Below are 20,997 nucleotides of genomic sequence, written 5' to 3' on the forward strand. Positions count from 1 at the left end.
AAAACATAATAATGAAAGAACTAAATTTTCTATACAATGCATAATTTCTATTTTCAATTGACGCAATTTTCTGATATCATTATTTTTGTAGAAAAAGTAATAAATATATAACCAATAAAAAATACATTATAAAAATATAAAGTAATATTTTTTTATATTATACAACAATGTGTTTTGAGCGGGCGCGTGAACTTGGCATTTTTTTTTACCTTATGATACACCCTATATATGTTAAATTTAATCATATATATTTTGACTGATTAAATGTATATAATTCTGAATAGAAACTTTTTAAGCTGTAATATATGTGGAGATACACGTTGTGCAATAAGATATCAAATTAGTAAGAATATTAAGAAGAGCAGCATCATATTTTTTAATACCAAAATACGATAGTGTGTATATTTTCTTCTCTATAAAAACCAAAAGATTAAATATATATACAAACACAATTAAAATAAAAAAGTATAGTCTTATTAATGTGTTTTCACAAAAAAATACAAGATAATTATTGAATTAAGATATTAAAGAAATTAATTACGATTGATATTAAAGAAATTAATTATGAATAAACATACAATTAACTTCATTTATTAACAATAAATATTATATTATTATATGTATAAGCATACAAAAAATACTAAACATTGCCTACCAAAAAAAAAAAAAAAGAAAAGATATTTAGAGTATATCTTTATAAATATTTTAGTAATAATCAAATATAAATAATCATTAATTGTTATTAATAATCAAATAAGGTCAATAATAATTCAATAACACAATTTGTTTTATAACTATTTAAGTAAGCTCTTTAAAAGCAGACAATGTTAGAAAACGCAATGAAATGTTTAAATTTTAGCAAAATATTACTACAAATATGTAGACCAAAGTACTATAATTGATTACACAGTTCAACAAAAAAAAAACACCGGGACGGAACTACCCGTTTCTTATAGATTTTTGGACGCTGAACACGAATCCGATTGTGAAATTGCTCCATCACGTCAGAATTTTGAGAAATTCGCAACTAAAGTTACAAAAAGGGCTATTTTCACGAACTTTGTCATATTATAACTACAATATGTGACGTGTTGGAGAAGTTTTATTACAATCAAAATAAAGTATGTTGTTAGGACTTTCAACCCTCAAAAGGAATTTTTGGTGTCAGTTATGGTTAATAAGATATCTATGGTTAAATATGGGATATATTGCAGAAGTTAGCTGTGACTTAGGTCATTGAGGATTTACCAGATACCTTTCAATTATATTTATTTAAACGTAAGAGTTTTTTAGATCGCTGAATACGAATTCAATGTCAAAATTGTCAAATTCAAAATGGTGGACTCAATATGGCGGATGCCAAACCTTAAAAAATATTTAGATTGCAATCTGAACATTTGAGTCCACCATTTTGAATTTGACAATTTTGACATTGGATTTGTATTCAGCGATCTAAAAAACTCTTAAGTTTAAGTAATAATTGAAAGCTTTTGGTAAATTGTCAATGACCTGAGTCATAGCTAACTTCTGCAATACACCCCATATTTAACCATGAATATCTTATTAACCATAACCGACACCAAAAATTTCTTTTGAGGGTTGAAAGTCCTAACAACATATTTTATTTTGACTGTAATAAAACTTCTCCAGCACGTCACATATTGTAGTTATAATATGACGAAGTTCGTGAAAATAGCCCTTTTTGCAACTTTAATTGCAAATTTCTCAAAATTCTGACGTGATGGAGCAATTTCACAACTGGATCGTGTTCAGCGTCCAAAAACCTATAAGAAAGGAGTAGTCCGGTTCCAGTGTTCGAAAAAAAATCATTTTTTGTTGAACAGTGTAATTGTGATCGAGATTTACATTTATTTTTTTTTATTCACGAATCATATTTATTTCAATGTATTTCAAAAACTCATATGATTACATAATAATATGAGATTAGAAGCTTTAAAAGTTGAACGTGTTTTTAAATCATAATAGAGAAAGAAAAATATGTGTATATATTTAATTTAAAAATTTATTATTCTCTACTATTCACTATTCACGAATAGATAGACAATACCTCTTGAGAATGATTCACTAGTCAGAGAATGCTTTTTAACAGATGAGGATTGAGCAGCAGCTTCTAATACATTTTTTCTCGCATTTACTAGCTTGTCTTCTCGACTAATCAGAAATAATCTTGCTTGTTCAACCAATAAATCTATATTATTGTGTTTTGAGAGAAATTGATCTATTTTGTGCTTTAATGATGCAAGCACCTGTAATATAATAAATTAGCAGATGTTATCTTAATTTAATTACAATGTAATTGGTAATAATTATCTAGATAATAACAATGTTCTTTTAAAAAAATATACAACTGTTTGCAGCAATTATTGTTTGGAATTGTAATCGATAAATATATACCTGAAACAAGGATCTGATGCTAGGTTGAAACACAAGAGAATGATTCAGCAGAAAGGATTGCAATAAAGGTTGCGGATATATCGCCAGTCTACTAATAAGACCTGTGAGATGTAAATTGACATACAAGTTATTACTAGTCATACATTCAAGCTTTCGTAAAACTACGTCTAAAAATATGCCGACGTTTGGCTGTCCATTAAATATATCTTGTCGATACGAAGTATTACTCTTATTAGATTTACTCAATGACGTTTTTTCAGTTGTCAAAGGATTCGATTTTATAAAATTATGTCCAACAATATCATTAATATCCTTCTTAATTACGATATGCATTTCTTCGTGTTCATTCAAATGATCTTCGTTTGTTTCATTGTCCGGCGTTGACTCCGGCGATCCTTTAAATGCAAAGCTTTCATAACCGCTACTCTCTCCTAGCGACATGAGCGAATTCATGGTTGTAGCTGAATCGTCTATACAGCTATCAGATTCCTTTTTATCTAAAGCAACTTTAATTGCAAATTTCTCAAAATTCTGACGTGATAGAGCAATTTTACAACCGGATTCGTGTTCAGCGTTCAAAAACCTATAAGAAACGGGTAGCCCGGTTCCGGTGTTCGAAAAAAAAGTCATTTTTTGTTGAACAGTGTTATTTATCGATTATCGATTCAAGTGAATAATTAAAAAACAAATTGTGGAATGTTTTAATAAATTTTTTAAATAGTGTTTAAAGAACAGTTGCTTGATTTCAAGAAGAATATAAAATGATAACTAAGTTTGATCTTAGGTACAGATATCAAGATCATTTCAACGTTATTTTAGAATATTTGAATTAAAATTCAAATTTTCTATTGCATATTCTTATACCTAATATTGAGACTTTTTCGAAATAGTAGTTATGAATTTTTTATATCATTTATTTTAACAAATATGTACTCTTGGAGAAATTGAGAATACATAATCAATTAGAAATTGAGACATTACCATAACATAATCACTAGATATACAAGGTTCTTTGACAGTTGTGCATGTACCCAGATAGCAAAATACTAGTAGTGTGCCAGCAAATTCAATCATGATTTTACAACAAATTTTGTTTTTTACCTCATTAAACTCAAATGCCGACAGTACAGCTTGTCAATATAATATGACGGTAGAAATGCAAGAAAAATCGAGCATTATTATGTCATGCCAACAAATATATAGCAAATATCGAGCAGGGTCTGTCATTATCTGATAGCAGTGGTCGAGAAATAGCAGAAATCAAGTATATGATATGCTTTTATGTCATAACAAAAACGCCGCAAGAGTGCAGCATAGTTTATCAATATTAAATACTGATAGCAAAAACGTTTGTGGACTTATGGAAAATGAGTCAATCGGCGGATCACATTACTTTGTACTTTTCAAAGATGACTTCAACATTTCGTCGAGTGTTCTTTTTGAAACATAAATCTGGAGTTGCAAAATGTCTCGAAACATTTCTTGCTGAGGCAAAAATAGCTGGTCACATCATAAAAAGTTTAATGTGTGATAGAACGGAATTTGTTAATTGTAATGTAAAGAAGATTCTAAGTAGATGGGGCATCAATATGAGGACCGTAATGCCATACATGCCTGAACAAAACGGAGGAGCGGAAAGGGAAATGCAAACTTTGGTGGGGAGTGCACGGTCTATGTGCAGGTAAACTTTCAAAAGAGTGGGCAGAGGCAGTAAACACTGTGTGCCATATTATCAATCGTACGTCCATTAGCAGTTGACGAGAAAGCACCCATTGAATTATGGTTTCAAAAGGGATTATGTCAAATTATCATTTCAGAGATTTGAATCTATATGTTATGTACACATATCGAACCAGAAACAACAAGAATGGTCTCCAAAAAGAATTTTAATAGGTTATCGTGAGGAAGAAGATGGTTATCGTATGTTCACTGGTAAAGTAATTACGTCATGCAATGTAGTATTCGAACCTAAGAAGCCGAATGTGTAATCGACAAAATATTTTACTGATGATGTAGATACTGAAGACGAAAAACCTGTTTCTTCTAAGTTGCTACTCTTGAAATAGATGATGGAACAAATGAGACATCAGATGCTGAAGGAGTTGAGAATGCTAATGACGAGGACAATATCGTAGATGCAGAAAATGTATCTCTTGGAAGTAATAATAAAGATTCAAAAGATTCAGAATTGACGGAAAAATTTAAGAGAGTAAAGATAAAACCAAAATATTCAAATGATTATGTTTGTGTTGCTAAAAAAATCCCGGATATTCAAAAAGCATTGAAATCCGCACAATTGCGCCATGCAATGGATAATGAAATGCATTCTTTACTGAAAAATAAAGTCTTCGATCTCGTAGATCTGCCAATCGGTGAAAAAATTGTGGGAAATCGCTGGATTTTACGAACCAAGTTGAAAACAGATGGAACTATCGATCGTTACAAGATGACTTGTCGCTAAAGATTACTCTCAGAAACAAGAAATGGACTTTGAAGAGACTTTTAGTCCCGTCGCAAGGTTCAAGACCGTAGATGTGCTAAGTGTTGCTCGCATAAGTATCACTTATTACTATTCTCCACTTTCAATCAAATATTCTCTTCAGAGTTTTTTTCGGAATCGTGGAAACATTCTCTAGACTTCCTGATACCTAAAACTACCCCAAGAAAATATTGTTCAATTTTTCTCACTTCTTGCTGTCTTAAACTTCTCGAAAAACTAATTGCTCTTAAACTAGATTGATGGCTGGAACATAACCATAAGCTTCCTGTTACTCAGTTTGGTCTCAGAAAGTTCAGATCGTGCCAGGATATCTGCTCTTATTACGAAAATTATTATACTAGTTTTGTTCGAGGGGCCGTTATGGCTTGTCTTTTCCTAGATCTTTCCTTCGATGATGTAATACCTAAAATCCTAACAGAGGATCTAGAAGACATTGGACTCCCCCCGATACTGTGTCAATTTATTTATAATCTTATTCATTTAAAAAAAATTCAATTTTCCATTAACGGGGAGTTATCTGGAGAATTTCACTCCTTTAAAAAAGGGTACCACAAAGATGGATTTCAAGCTCCATCTTTCAAAATATTTATACATATCTAAATTTAAAAAAACAAAACATATTGATAAAGATTGCGAGTAATTCAATTCGCGGACTTCTCCTTCTAAATCCTCGTTCATTTTCACAAGGAAACGTATTGATCCGCTTTCCTATTCCATCAAAGTTAATCACATTAACATAAATTTCTCCTCTTCATGCAAATTTTTAGGCATTTCCGCTTCTCTGGGAGAGAAGCATATGTTAATCGTTGCTCTAAATTACTCAATATTTTGGGAATGTTAAGGGTACTTGGTGGAAAGTTTATCCTCGCCTTTTATTAAATATCTATAAAGCCCTTATTAGAGACTCATAGAATATGGATGATTAGTATTCTCTTATAACATTCATTCAATTATGTACCAGTTGGATAATATTTAATTTAAAGCACTCCAATTCTGCTTGGGATTCAGAAGAATCACTCCCACTAATGTTTATTAGCCACACTAAAAAAGTTTGTGAAGATGACGGATTTCTGAATAGAATAAACGAAAATGTATTCCAGAGAATGAAGAATCGCGAGGTTTTCGCTGGAAGATAAAAGCGGCAGAATACATTTTATGAAGTAATTATATATTAAGAGAGGGAGAGTAAATGACAAATTCAACGTATATATCTGAATCAGTCTTGGAAGCATCTGTAAAAAAGGGAATACGATCCTGTAGGAATTGATCATATAAATCAGAAAAAAACCAATTAAGGGATGGGAGAGTTTCTAATATTATCAACTTCAAAAGAGTGTAATTTTTATATAAAAGAAATAAGGGCTCAATAATCAATGGAGTAGACTGAATATAAACAAGATTAGCGATCAGTCGCTTATATTTCGAGTAGACATAGAACGATTTGTAATAGAAAATAGTCCGATGGATCTCTTTTGCGGAAACCGTGCATACCATTGGAGGCAGTATAGTTTATCCACTGTGGGTTGTCTAAAGAGAACATTTTAAGAATGTATTTGGAGGGGAAGATAAGAAAATCTCATTTTAAGCGGACTCTCTTCGGCTTCAACTGATAAACATTAGTAGGAGTGATTCTTCTAAATCTGACGCAGAATCGGAGTGCTTTAAATTAAATATTATTCAACTGGTACATAATTGAATTGCAATCTGGTTCCAAATCCAAGAAGTCTTTACGGAGCCCCGCTTCAAAATCACTTTCTCTGAATATGTCCTTTTTTAACGAACAGAAAATCAGATGAATGAAATTAGCTCCCCAATATTAGAAATAATTAGGTTTTTTACATGATTCGATTGCATATTGTTTGCACATGATTGCACATTTTTTATTTTTGTTTGCACATCTCTAGTAAAAAAGTTATTCAAAAAAGAATTTTGGGGGTGCCAACTTCACATTAGCCCCCCAATTTTCGCAAAAATAATTTCCAATGAACCTAATCGATAGATTTTCGTTTTTGCACATTTCAAAACAGTTTGAATTTTTGTTTGCACATCTCTAGAAAAAGTTATTCACAAAAAGCTTTTGAAGGGACCAATCTTACGTTAGCCCCCCCAACTTTTATAAAAATGGTTTTCAATCAACCTAATCGATAATTTTCGTTTGCACATTTGAAAACTGTTTGAATTTTCGTTTGCACATCTCTAGAAAAAGTTACTTAAAAAAATAACTAAGAGGTTAATTTACATTCAAAATAATTCAAATTTCATGAAAATCTTTTCGTAATAAGCTTAATCCATAGATTTTCGTTTGCACATTTCAAAACAGTTTGAATTGTTGTTTGCATACCTTCTGAAAAGGTTATAAAAAAGCTTTTTATAAAAAAGTTTTTTTAGCCTCCCAGTTTTATTTTTTTTTTGTTTAACCCTTTTTATAGAGATGTGCAAACAAAAATTCAAATTGTTTTGAAATATGCAAAAGAAAATCTATGGATTAAGCTAAAGATTTTCGCGAGATTTGAATTGTTTTGAATGTGAAGTTAGCCCCTTCCAAAGATTTTTTTTAAATAACTTTTTCTAGAGATGTGCAAGCGAAAATCTATCGATTAGATTGATTGAAAACCATTTTTATAAAAATTGGGGAGCTCCTGTAAGGTTGGCTCCTTCAAAAGTTTTTTGTGAATAACTCTTTTTCTAGAGATGTGCAAACAAAAATTCAAACTGTTTTGAAATGTGCAAACGAAAATCTATCGATTAGATTCATTGGTAATTATTTTTGTAAAAATTGGGGGACTAATGTGAAGTTGGCCCTCCCAAAATTCTTTTTTTTTTAGAGGTGTGCAAACAAAAATAAAAAATGTGCAATCATGTGCAAACAATATGCAATCGAATCATGTAAAAAAACTTAATTATTTCTAATATTGGGGGGCTAACTTCACCCATCTCAGAAAATCTTTAATAAACTCGCTGAAAAAGATCGAAATATCACTCCCGTTTAATACGTCAGAATTGCTCATTAAATCTTTCTTCGGGATTGTTCTGGCAATACATTTTTTTCTCAGATCTTGTAAAATCCAGATCTAGACTTTTCCCGATATTTCTCATAATCCTTCTTTTACTCTATCCACTTACTTATTTTTCCTATAATATTCATTTCCTTTTTTATTTACCTCTTTCTTTTACTTATTTGTTTTGAGAACAAGTCAAAAAAATAGGGTTCTCTTAAGGAGATCCAAGCGTACACTTTCTTAACTCTCTCACTCTTTCAATCAGTTGATGACAATAAAATCGGACTTGCCTTAATTTTAACTGTCGAATATAAATCATAAAAGATGAAGAAGATATAAACTCTTCATCAATTGCTGGCCGTTTGAGCATTCGTCGGTGCCATTATAATTTACGAAAAAGAAGGTGATGAAATAATGGCAAAACACAACAATATAAGATATATTATATCGTGTTATAGTTCTTTTGGTTACCGCTATACATATATAGTTCCTCCTAAAGTTTCTATCACTGGCAAATATAAAGACTGCAAAATGAGGCTAAAAAGATTAAAAATGTGCAGTATTTATTTTTATTGCTTTAAATTCTGATACAATTCCAACAGAGGATTCAAAATATTAAATTGATTGTTAAAATGTTATTATTTTATTAATTATTTAAGTATACCTCAATCATTTATATTATATAGAAAATAATTACGCGATATAACATATATGTTACACATTAAATACTATATTTATAGCTGGAAAACTACAAGTAATTGACGACTTACCGATAACATTTATGTAATAATACTTGTAACATTTAGTTTTGTTATATTTATATATTAATATAATTGTGTTTACCAAATATGTTTTGTTTTCGCCGCATTTTGTCGCCACTTTGTGAGAGGAGGCTATTCTCAATTTATGCTATCTGCTATCCCATTGTGATAGTAAAATTTATTCATTTTTAATACATTTTTACCATTAATAATTGATATAACAGACTTCGTTTAATATTAGTTACATTTTTACCGACACGGTATGATGGCAATGCTTAATTTTTGTTGCATTTTTTGCGTTCACACTATGCCAACAGTTTATGCTGGTAGAAAATAAGCAATTGCGAATACAGTGGATAGGAATCTGCTATAAAATCATGATTAAATTTGTTGTCATACTGCAGATATGATGCTGGCACATTTTACTAAGGTATTATTATACATATAAAGAGAGAAAAATCCTCAATACACAAAATTAAAATATAAAATAAAACAAAGAAACAAAAATGCCATTCTTCTGATTGAAAAATATAATAAATTTTTTCTGTAAAAGAAAAAAAAGAAAAAAATGGCGTGGAAAATTAAATTAACGTCAGCCGAGTACAATTATCTCTATATCGATATACACTAAATACTATAATAATCAACGAATTATGCATTAAAACATGTACCTGATCAGAATATTGTTCTTTATTCCTTGTGAATGGCATTACAGTTTCTTTATTTCCTCTGATATTGTTTCCTTTACTTCCCCTATTTCTATTTTTTGTATCTTCTTTGTTTTTTTTTTCTTTAGTTTCTTTCGCGTTATACCTTATAGAAATGTCGCTCGGGAAAGTGATCTCTTTTTCCTTCGCGGTATCTTTTGCGTTATCGAATTTTTCGCTTGTTTTTATTATATTTTCCTTATTCTGCATGTTACATACATCTACAGTTTGTTTATTAGCTTTTATATTTCTTCTTTGACATTTAGAACGTTTCATGTTTAATTCGTTCTCGACAGCTAGCTTGTTGTCTTTGAATTTTTCAGCCTTAAATTTCAATGTGTTAGTATTGATTACATCTTGACACATGTCAGTTATAGAACTGTCAATCTTAAGCGTGCAGGTTCTCACAATTTTATGAGACATTACCTTGAAATATATAGTCCAAGCTATGCAGATATATACTAATATATTCAATAACATAAGAAGTAAAAATAAAATCTTTCTCTTTTTTTTATACAATCAATATATATGTAATATGTACTATGTACTGTGTGTGTGTATGGTTGATAACTAAATATTTATGTACTATGTAATGTTCAAATAGGACATATATAAGTATTACATATATACTATCATTATTATTTTATCAGATGGTTTTATGTTAGAAAAATGTAGAGATAAGTTTGTGAGATATGGAATCAAGGAAGCATTTCACATTTTCATTGTATAGAACTTTTCCCAACAAGCATGAATAAAAGCATGAGTAGGCAGTAAAGATAATTTTGTTAATACCAGATATTCCCGTGTGTTAGAAATATAAATGTGTTAGTAAATATTAATACTTATAGATAGTATAATACAAATATGCTGCAAATGTAAGAGGACGACAATATTAGCTGCCTCTCTTTATAAATGCTATGATTAGGACTAGTAAATTTAAGAGTTAATTTACTTGATAAAAGAATTATAAATATACTTTCCAAAATATAAATAAAAAAGTTATTTTTTAAATTTGTAATTATATTGAATTTGGAAAAAATTATAATTTATTTCAAATAACATGTATACATACAAACATCATTTAGTAAATTCAGTGATTCTTTAAATCCGTCTTTAATATATAACTACAATTTCAGATAACATACTAAGAAATTTCCTCTGTTTGTTTATATCTTTTGAGAATATATAATACGTATACATACAAATGCATGTATATACACAGAACATTCAAATATTATTACTTTATCTCATTCTGTGTCATAATCTATTTAACTAAGTAATAGATAAGTATAAGTATTTCTTACCTTAGCCATTTTTTCAAAATATTGTCGTTCTGCTTTATCGTAGGATGGCTTATCAAACCATACCTTTTCCTTAGCCAGTGCAGCAGTTGCCAATGTAGCAGTTGCCATTGTTTTGGTCTATTTTTTGAAGCAAAATGCTATGAATTTCTGCAAATAAGATGAAAGCAGCATAAAAAAAAAGTCTAATTTGCATAACAAAAATATTCTTCAAATCATTCTTTATATTTTGTGCTTAAGAATCAGTTTAAAAGAGAATAAAGATATAAATTAATAAAATGTTCATATATATTTATTATGTAAAAATACAAAATCATTTGAGTATAATATAACAATATATTATCTGTCATAACACAAAATTATTAAAATTATTAAAGATTAACACAATCGTTAGAAAAAATTATCGGAATATATATATAATAATACTTAATTTACAATTTATTTATAACTTCATGCTTAAGGACTTGTAATGTATATTTTTCATGATTATTAATTCCATCACTTCCTTTTGTTTTAGTTTTGCTTTTAATTTCACTTAGCAAATAATATATCCTATGTTTTAGTTCTTCTGAACAAACACAGGGATGTATTTCTTCTGGCTTGAAATATTGTAGAAACTTCTTAAGTTCGTCAAAAGATGCATGTGCAGAATAACATACATTAAACGTCCTTTCTCTAGTATTATCCCATTCTCCGATTACACTTGTGTCTTTCCCCTTCCACTTTAATACAGATGGTACAATAGTTAGGATGTTCTTTTCTAAGATGTCACTACGACATTTTAAACCTGAACGGTCAAACTTATTCATACATGCATGTATACGTGTAGCCAGTGGATTATCCGTGACATAATCTGCTATACTTGAGATACAATTATAATTCTTGTACACAAAATTCTTAATATGAATACATGTTTTCAAAAATTTTGATAGCTCCACATAAAGAAACTCAGAGCCATACAAAGCAGAACATTCCAAAACAACAACATTTCCTGAACTTTTCTCTAGCCATTCTTTGACAACTTTACACATTACATTTATACTTTCTTCTCTTGTTGGGAAAAAGACAAAATTAGGATCTAAGAATGTTGTATCTAAATACATCTTTGCTAACTTTTTTGGATACATATTGAAATTTTTGCATGAATGTAATGGTGCTATCTTTGCAAAATCTTTTGGATTAATTCTGAAATCTCCAGTATATAATACTAATTTATCAGTCTCAAAAAGAAACATTACAGAGCCAGGGCAATGTCCAGCAGAAATACATGTTACAAAAAGAATATCAGTATTTTTATCATTATCTTTGTTTTTATATTCTACAAGGACTTTCTTATCAAGAGCAATATCTTTTACACAACTTTCTGTGTAGCGATATTTAGCTTTTAAGAAAGTTTTACTAATACAACTGCAATAAAAATATTTATTGCATTGTTGCAAACATTTGAAAAATTCATCATCCAACCCTTGCATATGATCAGTGTGACAATGACTAAGAAAATATGCAGAGGAGTTTGAATTCTTTTCAAAACGATCCACTGAGATGCCTGGTATTTCTTCGATAAGTCCGAAAAACGTTGACATTCTGATGCATAAAAAGAATACCTGTAATGAAGAAACCAGGCATCAACCAACCCTATGCAAGCATATTAGATAAATTTACATTTATCATACTTAATTATTTATATTCTTGTAAAATATTTTTTTTCTGAGAAAAATTACTTTAAAATCTTTCAATTTTTTTTTTTTTAATATTACAGACCAACAATATTAAATATCATATTCTATATTCACAATGTAGTATATTAGCAGAAACTTTTTTTGTTTTTTTAAAGTGATGAGGATGTGTGTGTATGTATGCACTATATATACATATATGATACTGCTATATACTATATAGTAAAATTAGATTGTGTAGATCAACATAAACTCCTAAGTATGTTATTAATTTGTAATTATTTTTTTATTTATATAATTTTTCAATTTAGCCACATATAAATTTTGTATAGAATTCTATTCTAATTTCCTATATTTCAAAATTTGTAATATTGTTATGAAAATTTGACACACATCTCCCTAATAAATTATCTTTCAAATAAATTGTTATATTAATAATGTATTAAAATCAATATGAGATTATGTATTCACACAAGATTGAAGATTAAAATTTAATCAATTACAACAAAAAGAAGCAAAGATTTTTTTATCATTATTGATCAAATTCTTATCTTCACTGCAGTCTGATACTATATTTAAGTTTAAGAATATATTGATTATATTATAACTCTGTGCATGTGTACTTTATCTATACAACCAATTTCTTAATCTTAAAAAAAAAATTAATTTTTACAAGTCATAATTCTTTTTATAGTGTTGAGTAATAATTTTAATTATTTTTGTAATCGATCCAAACTAACAATAAGTAATACCAAGTGTTGTGTGTAAAATGTGATGTTATATAAATAAAGATCTTTAATTGTATATTTTTCTTGTAAACTTGACTGTACAGTATCAAAATAAATTTGTTTTTTGAGATACTATATATTAGGTATTTTACAAAAAATCCCAAATTTTCTTAAAACAGCTATTTCTATAATTATATTTGAATAAAATGACAATATTATATATAGTGAAAGCAATGAACTAGCATTAATCAATTCACAATTGTTATAAAATTATTAGTGATTTTATAAAATAAGTAATTACATAAAAAGATATATACATTTTACCTCAAAAAACAACCAGTGATTCTATAGAAGTGCCAGAATTTTTGGAAACTTACTAGAATTAAATATTTATTTATATATATATGTATAATTTTATAGCCATTCGGTTAATTAAAACGATAAACTGATATTTTGGATTCGACAAACCGACAGTTCCTCAAAACTTAGACGTACTGTACATTATTTCACCTCGATCTGTACCATGTGCAATATATCGAGAACTGCAAGTTAATATTCGTAAATTTATATATTTTTTTTGTAGTGATATTAGCCAGTGTATGTTAGCACAAACCAAGGAAAGATTGGAAACGAATTAAATATTTTTAGGTATACCTTGAATTACGTCAAATTGGCGCAATAATTCTCTGTTAGCTGAATGCAGCAAAGGAAACGTTGCCAAGTGTGCTGACGGAAATAGGAAAGCAATTAAAAGCATTGATTGTATTCAGCAAAGAAAAGTTAGAGACAGTAGGGTCACTTTGGGCGCGTTCAGGAGACACAACCGTTGAGCATCGTCTTGTCGACGTTGATTTGTTGGTCCTAGAAGTAAGAACCAATCACGTTCGATTACTACTCAATAGTTGTGTCTCCTGAACGCACCCATAGCTGTGTTCCGATTCCCCACCCGGGTGCACCCGGTATTATAGTATATGTCACATATACTATAATATTGGGTGCACTCGGGTGGGGAATCGGAACACAGCCCATTGTGTGTTTCCATCGAGGGTTCGAATCGGGTCAGAGTCGATCATAGACATAGTATATCTAGACCGAGCGTTTGCCTTTATTTAAGGAGTGGGGGTAAATATGCACGTAGAAAAGGACATACTCTGTTTCGTGCCCCTTGCGTTCTACTTAAAGTTGAACTCTACCCAATGGGATGTTTCCACCGTGGTCCTACGCCGCACTAAGTGCGAATTAATACTTCGGTGGAAACTAGACCATTGTAATCAGAGACTGACTACGAAGGCTGCGGTCGAGAAGACGCTAGAGATGCTTCGAAGCATTGCATTAACCAATTAGAATAAAGAAATCTTTACTCTCTTTGCCCTGATTGGTCAAACGTTTCGAAGCATTTCTATCGTCTTTCCGACCGCAGCTGAAAAGGCCACTTTTGATTGGTCCGCCATTTTTCATCTCTTCCCGCTGATTTTTAAATATGTTAATTAAAATGTAACACAATTTAAAAAAAATTAACGTTTCAAAGTAAATAAAAAGTATTTTTTGTCATACAATTTTAATTTTTTATAATATCTATTTATATTAAAATATAAAATTGGATAGTTATGAAGATTAATATATGTATATTCACAAAATTTTATTTTATATAATCATTACCAATTTATCAATATATTCTACCGGTGGGGTGGGTGCGGGAGGGGGGCCCCCCTTGCACCCTCCGTGTGTGTGTGTGTGAGTGCGCGCGCGTGCTTCCTGGCTATGCATGTACTTTGGTACATTTTTAACTTTTTTTGTTAATAACTTTTTAATAAGCAACGAGCGACGATTAAATTAGAAGAAAAAGTTACTCAGAAATATACCCTTAACAACATATATCAAGGTCAAGATCATTGGGGCTGGGTCCCCTTTTCGCTATATTTACCTTTTATTTTTGAACACCCTATATATGTAAAAACTTGTGTTTATTTCAGTTTATATGTGTAGTATACGTAGGACTATTTCTGTAAACTAACTTAAATATCCAGTTTTTCATAGTCAGACTATGTATAAATCTTGATTTTCACAAATTTTTGTTTGTTAATAACTTTTTAACATATGTCAAGGTCAAGGTCATTGGGGCTGGGTCCCCTGTTCGCTATATTTATCAATAATACAAATGAAGTGAAATAAATAAAGTAAAATAAAACATGAAAAAAAGCAATTTTTTTTATTTAAAATAATGGTTGTAAAATACAATTTTATTATTTTTTTACAATAATTAATACTTTATATTTGTTGACATTAATTTCTTATTATAAATAAACTTTCTATTGCAATATTAGGTGTACAAATAAGTTTCCGCCGTTTGACAAAAGTTGGCGCCACCAGTAAGTTATGGTTAAAATTGTCAGATGTAAAACGTCCTTATCGTAAGATTGGACATCAGTCAATAACATAACCTTAAAACATTAGTGATTTTTTATCAGAATAATATATTCTTTTACAATAAATGCCCAATTTTTGATAAAAAACGGCGGAAACTTATTTGTACACCTAATATATAGTAAGTAAACAAAATCTGCAAAGAAAATAAACGAAGATATTAAGATCACAATAAAAATGATATCAAAATAATGTCAAAATGACATCAAACAATATCAAAATGACATCATTTTAACATCATTTTGACATCATTATGATTGTTTGTTCTGTTTGGGACATGTTGTTTCATTAACAAGAGTTATTTAAATGCAAAATGCATAGCCATAGATTTACTGTCATATATTCTATTTACAATGATTTTATCTTTTTTATTAAAAATCATTAAAATAAAAAATCACTATACACGCACACGCGCACGCGCACGAACTCGCACACGCACGCAACACACACACACAAACACACACACACACACACGCACGCACGCACGCACGCACGCACGCACGCAAGCACGCGCGCACACGCACACGCACACGCCACGCACACGCACACAATACACTTCGTGCAAAAGCTTTTACATGTTTAATGCATTTAGTCACATGCACGCAAAGTAAAATATCGGTCGTGATATCACGTCATTATAGGTTAGAGTGAAATAGTATATATTTTTTTCTCTCTCGTAGAATTTAGTCAAAACATGGCGGACACGACATTGTGGCCAGTTTCTGATTACATTTACACGTCACTTCTAATCAGGTTTAACAATATCCATAGTTTTAAGGCTGGCCTTATATCATTCCATTTTTCGGAGGAATAGCTAGGCTGCGTTCGGAAACATCATCCGTGTGCACACGAGTGTCGTTCTATCTTTGTTCAACTTTTAGTAATTAACGAAGATAGAACGAGGCTCGTGTGCACACGAGTGATGTTTCCGAACGCAGCCCTGTGATTGGCCAGTTTCACAACTACGGACTTTATTTAACTATAGACTTCTATATATTACCAGAGAGAACCCTAAGGGTGCCATTACATGGAGCGCGGAAACGCGGATTAGCGTAACGCGGAACGAGAAGGGAACCAATCGCGAGCGTAACAAAAACTGCAGAATGCTTGCGATTGGTTCCACTCTCGTTCCGCGTTACGTTAATCCGCGTTTCCGCGATCCATGTAATGGCACCCTAAGGGTGCAAACCCATGCAGCGGAATAGCATAACGCGGAACGAGAGCGGAACCAATCATGAGCGTTCCGCAGTTTTTGCAACGTGGATTTCAAGTCCTTACATCCCTATGGAGCGTAATGAGCACACCGCGGATCAATGCGCAACCAATCACGAGTCATTATTTCAAAAGAGTTAAAACCGCATTAAAACTTATTTAACTTATTTAACATTTTTAATCAATATTTCCAATAAGAACGCATTCATTTAGTGATGTAAAGACCGTGAGTAACGAAATGGGCAATTCCCATTTGCTCTTAAAACTTTTAAGATTATTAGAGAGTAACTATTTCGTTACTCTCGGTCTTTACATCACTAAAAACAGTATACTCTCCTACTCCTACAGCCTTGTTACTGCCATTGTAGACGGCCCTTAAGAGCGCTCAATTATTGTCTTGTCAACACTTGACGTTGATTCGTTGGTTCTAAAAGTAAGAACCAATCACATTCGATTGCTACTAAGCGGTTTCCTCTGCTGAACGCGGCCAATGCCTGCCATTTTCGTGGAACGCTTTTTCTAGGCTGTAGAGCAGCGCCGTGCATCCACTTTTAGGAATTGGAAACACTTACCCACATCCACTTTTTGGTACTGTCAGTTAAATCTCCATATGGTTCATGTCTGTGCTACATCCACTTTTCGATTTTTTCAATAGTAGTAGTATACTGATCGCTTGACAAAGAGCTCTGTTATGCGGGGTCTACAATGCAGTCGTAAGAGCCCTAAGCCTTAAGAATTGACTAATCACAGTCGAGTATTCTCTTCATACTTGACTGTGATTGGTCAATTCTTAAGACTTAGGGCTCTTACGACTGCATTGTAGACCCCGCATTACACGGCACCCTTAATCGGATTTAATAACATCCGTAGTTGTGAAACTGGCCAATCACAGCTATTCCTCTGAAGAATGGAATGAGCATAAAAATATATATTTTTATAATTGTATAATATATTATATATTTTTGTTCTGTTTCTTCTTTTTATAATTACACAGTCTAAACAAAATTTTTTTCTTATATATTTTGTTAAAAGTATGAAAGATATAAATACTAAAAGGTATTGAGTTTAGCTATATAATTAGTTATATAATTTCCTAAAATTATTTAATACTATTCATATATAGATAATTGTTTTTTAAAATGACTAAATGCACCGCGAAAATTCTCAAAATTAAAAGTTTTTTTTCAATATTTTATATTTCATTGATATAAAATATTGAAGAAAAGCTTTTATTTATAGAAAAGTATTGTCTTATTATTAGACATAAATTTGTTAATATAAAGTGTGACGTAAAAATACTGATAAAATAATGTCAATATTGTAAAGTACATATTACAAAGAAGATCTAAATCTTGACATATCTTAAGCCCTTTTTCATTTTTAAGAAAAAGAAAATAACAACATCAAGATAGTAATATGTACTTTAAAGGTAGTTTATAAGTACACTCAGTTTCACTCTTCAATACATAAAAATCCATATTATAAAAATTACAACAAAAAATTTTAGATTCTATAATAATTCATTAAGCCAATCAAAACTATTATATTACTTCATGTAGAAGCTACTGTATTACAATTAAAATAACTTTTAGAATTATTCCTCTTTGTGCGTAATAATTTAGTTGCAGTTTTAAAGAGAACATTAAATTAATTTTATTTAATATATCCATTGACATTTTTAATATCTTTTTTTTTCTTCCTCTTCTTTAATTTAAAATAGACTATCCTTTTTGCCTTCGTTCTTTCTTTCTCTCTTTCTCTCTCTGTCTTAAAATTAAATATAATAGATAATATTAATAATTTTTAATAATATTTCTTAATAATATTTAACAATTATGGTTGTTCTGTCTTTGTCTATTTGGCTGCCTGAGGTTTGAACGGGTGCGGCTCTCGTTCGGACCCCTGTTGTGCACCTTACGTCGAGGGGCTGTTGTAGTTTCCCTGAGTATTTCCTTTTTTCCGAAAATTACTGGCATGGCGTAATTGACAATTCTCGAGAAGATGACCTTGCTCCTTACAACAGCGACAGAATAAAGTATTCTTTGATTCCATTTGCTGATTTATTTTTGATCGACAATCTTTAGCAATATGCCCGAAATTATTGCAAATTTGACAAGTTACACGAATCTTATTTTCCGTATAACGTTGTTCATTTTGTTTCTTCCAGCAATTATTTGCAGAATGGGCGGGTCTTTCGCACCATTGGCAAATTACCGAGATTTTGTTGTTATTTGTTGTATTATTCTGTCGGCAGGATTTTGCATCATGATCAGATTTTAAGCGTAATTGACAAGTTATTATTCTTCCTTGAACTACGTTTACTGGTCGGCGAAGTATGATTTCCTTTGGGCTGTTAGGTCTCTGTCTACCTGAAACGCTATCTGTTCCCTGTCGTAAATCTGTCATTTCTCGGAGTTCTCTCTCTATCCTTAAAGCATCGGCTATAGTTTCTTGTACATCTAATAAGTTTCTCGCAACTCGTTGCTCAATTTCTGGTTTTAACCCTCTAATGAAACACTTGCACATGTCTTTTTCCAATGACGCTTTAATATTTTGGTCAGATAACACGTTTCCCGAACTTCTATATGCTTCTAAAATTTGTTTCCCGAGAATTTTTACTCTATTTGCATATGTAATTACATCTTCATCCCCCTTTTGATATATACACCCCAATTCCCCTTGTAATTGATAAACATTTTTTGGTGGTCCATAAATTTGCTTTAAGAATTTAGTTAATTTGGAGACGCTATTAAAATCTTGGTCTTGTATAGTTCGGCGAGCTTCACCTATTATCCTAGTTCTTATTATTTTAGTAAACTGTGGTTCGGCCTCACTAGGCAACATGGATTTCGCTTCTTCACATCTGTGCGCGATTGAACGCGAGCGCGAGGAATGAAAGGATTCGAGACACGCAATGTTCCTTCACAACTTAGTCAGTCTATATTTAAAGCAATAAATATATGTACAAGTTCGTAACGTTTAAATTACTCCGTTAAATTTACTCTCGTTTCGCGTCGGCTAGCGACCGACCACGAAATTTAAATCCGCGAGCGACGGGACGATCTCGGCTCTAATATTCGCGAGCGACGAATAATTAGCGACGGAGAGATCGCGAGAGTGATATTCGCGAGCGATGAATATTCTCAAAAACTAGCGTACCACGAGCGATGGTATAAAGGCAAAGCGAGCTTCTTTAACTTTAGCGAACGTTTTCGAAACGAAGAAAATCACACACTGTCTCGTCAAAAATATTGGATCGAGTGCGCCCGGCGGTTCCCCGAGAGAGCTTATATACAACCGTTCTTTTGCTGCTTCTAGAATATTCGACTTGTTTGTCTCAAAAGATCGCGCCGGTTGTTGTTTGCGATGATTAGTTTAAATTAAACGTTGTTATTGCAATTTGTTATTAATTTCGGCTCTCTCGGGTGACCGCTGCGTGGCCCGCATCGATAGGCACGAGCGATGCCGCGGGCCGGGCGCGATTCGCGTAACGCCGCTTTTGGAGCGCGCTCCTATTGGTCGCGCGCCGTGCGACGCGCGAGATGGCTGCTAGAGCGCCAATTTTCGAGTGCGCTTAGCCGCTCTTCGTTAGCGCTCTCATTTGGTCTTATAATTGCTCTAGTTTTTATGACCGTTGGTTCGATTTCGAACAACATCCTTCAATAAAATAATTTAGTGGAATGTTTTGACCGTCAAAATAAGGAACGGCTTCGACCGCGTATTTCAAAGTAACGAAAGAATTATTTTGAGTCATGTTGCTGCCGGTACCGCTCGGGCCTTCCTTTCTTTCAGATTTATCGAATTCAGGTATAACAGTCTTATCGCATAAATCGGCGAAGTTAGTTTCGCTAAACCTTTTTTCGAAATCTTCTTCAATTACCGTTTCGTCTAACGAAAAATTAATACCAGTAGTAGTAGATTTTTTAGGAGTAGAAGTGTATTGTGTTTCTGATGTGTTAGATTTTGTTCGATTGTATGTTTCCTGAGTAAGTTGAAAATTTCGTTCTACTTTGTCTTTATCAGCTGTACCTCTTGTATTTTTACTCATTCCAGTTTAAAAGATCGCACATTACAATCCCGGAGGAGCCCTCAAAATTTTAAAACGGTATGTTACGTCCAGACTCGAGAAAGGATGAGTCAGTGGAAGGGTGCAACCACTATCTTTACGATCCCGAAGTTAAACGTCTCGAAGCGTTCGAGGGTCGAACAAACTTGACGGTCCGAAAATCAGATAAACGACCGTTAGGATCGCTATTACTCTGTTTTTCGAAAGT

General features: G+C 31.6%; 3 protein-coding genes across 5 annotated transcripts in view; all 3 read right to left on the reverse strand.

Annotated features, from left to right (window-relative positions):
* The window catches only part of LOC115242832 (probable elongation factor 1-delta), a 62,175-nt gene extending 48,217 nt beyond the window's left edge, over nucleotides 1-13,958 (reverse strand). The window contains exons 1-3 of one of the 3 annotated variants that reach the window (XM_029819374.1): nucleotides 13,742-13,958; nucleotides 10,687-10,833; nucleotides 9,347-9,706 (exon numbers count right to left, since the gene is read on the reverse strand). In XM_029819374.1, the coding sequence (XP_029675234.1) occupies nucleotides 9,347-9,706; nucleotides 10,687-10,794 (468 nt within the window). In that variant the 5' untranslated portion in view covers nucleotides 10,795-10,833; nucleotides 13,742-13,958. Of the gene's footprint in view, nucleotides 1-9,346; nucleotides 9,809-10,686; nucleotides 10,834-13,741 lie in introns of all 3 variants that reach the window. The other 2 variants (XM_029819373.1, XM_029819375.1) reach the window with 2 other exon arrangements.
* LOC115242835 (UPF0518 protein GK23746-like) lies at nucleotides 1,868-2,908 on the reverse strand. The gene is made up of 2 exons (XM_029819377.1): nucleotides 2,416-2,908; nucleotides 1,868-2,267 (listed from the first exon to the last, which is right to left on the reverse strand). Exons 1-2 carry the CDS (start codon nucleotides 2,866-2,868, stop codon nucleotides 2,037-2,039), a joined length of 684 nt encoding a protein of 227 aa, XP_029675237.1. The 5' UTR covers nucleotides 2,869-2,908; the 3' UTR covers nucleotides 1,868-2,036.
* On the reverse strand, nucleotides 10,959-13,731 carry LOC115242834 (protein artemis). The gene is made up of 2 exons (XM_029819376.1): nucleotides 13,412-13,731; nucleotides 10,959-12,287 (listed from the first exon to the last, which is right to left on the reverse strand). The coding sequence occupies exon 2, from the start codon at nucleotides 12,264-12,266 to the stop codon at nucleotides 11,115-11,117; it is 1,152 nt and encodes a 383-aa protein (XP_029675236.1). The 5' UTR covers nucleotides 12,267-12,287; nucleotides 13,412-13,731; the 3' UTR covers nucleotides 10,959-11,114.
* Nucleotides 13,959-20,997: the final 7,039 nt, after the last annotated feature.

Source organism: Formica exsecta, unplaced genomic scaffold, assembly GCF_003651465.1.
Source record: "Formica exsecta isolate Colony F162 unplaced genomic scaffold, ASM365146v1 scaffold646, whole genome shotgun sequence".
Classification (NCBI taxonomy): domain Eukaryota; kingdom Metazoa; phylum Arthropoda; class Insecta; order Hymenoptera; family Formicidae; genus Formica; species Formica exsecta.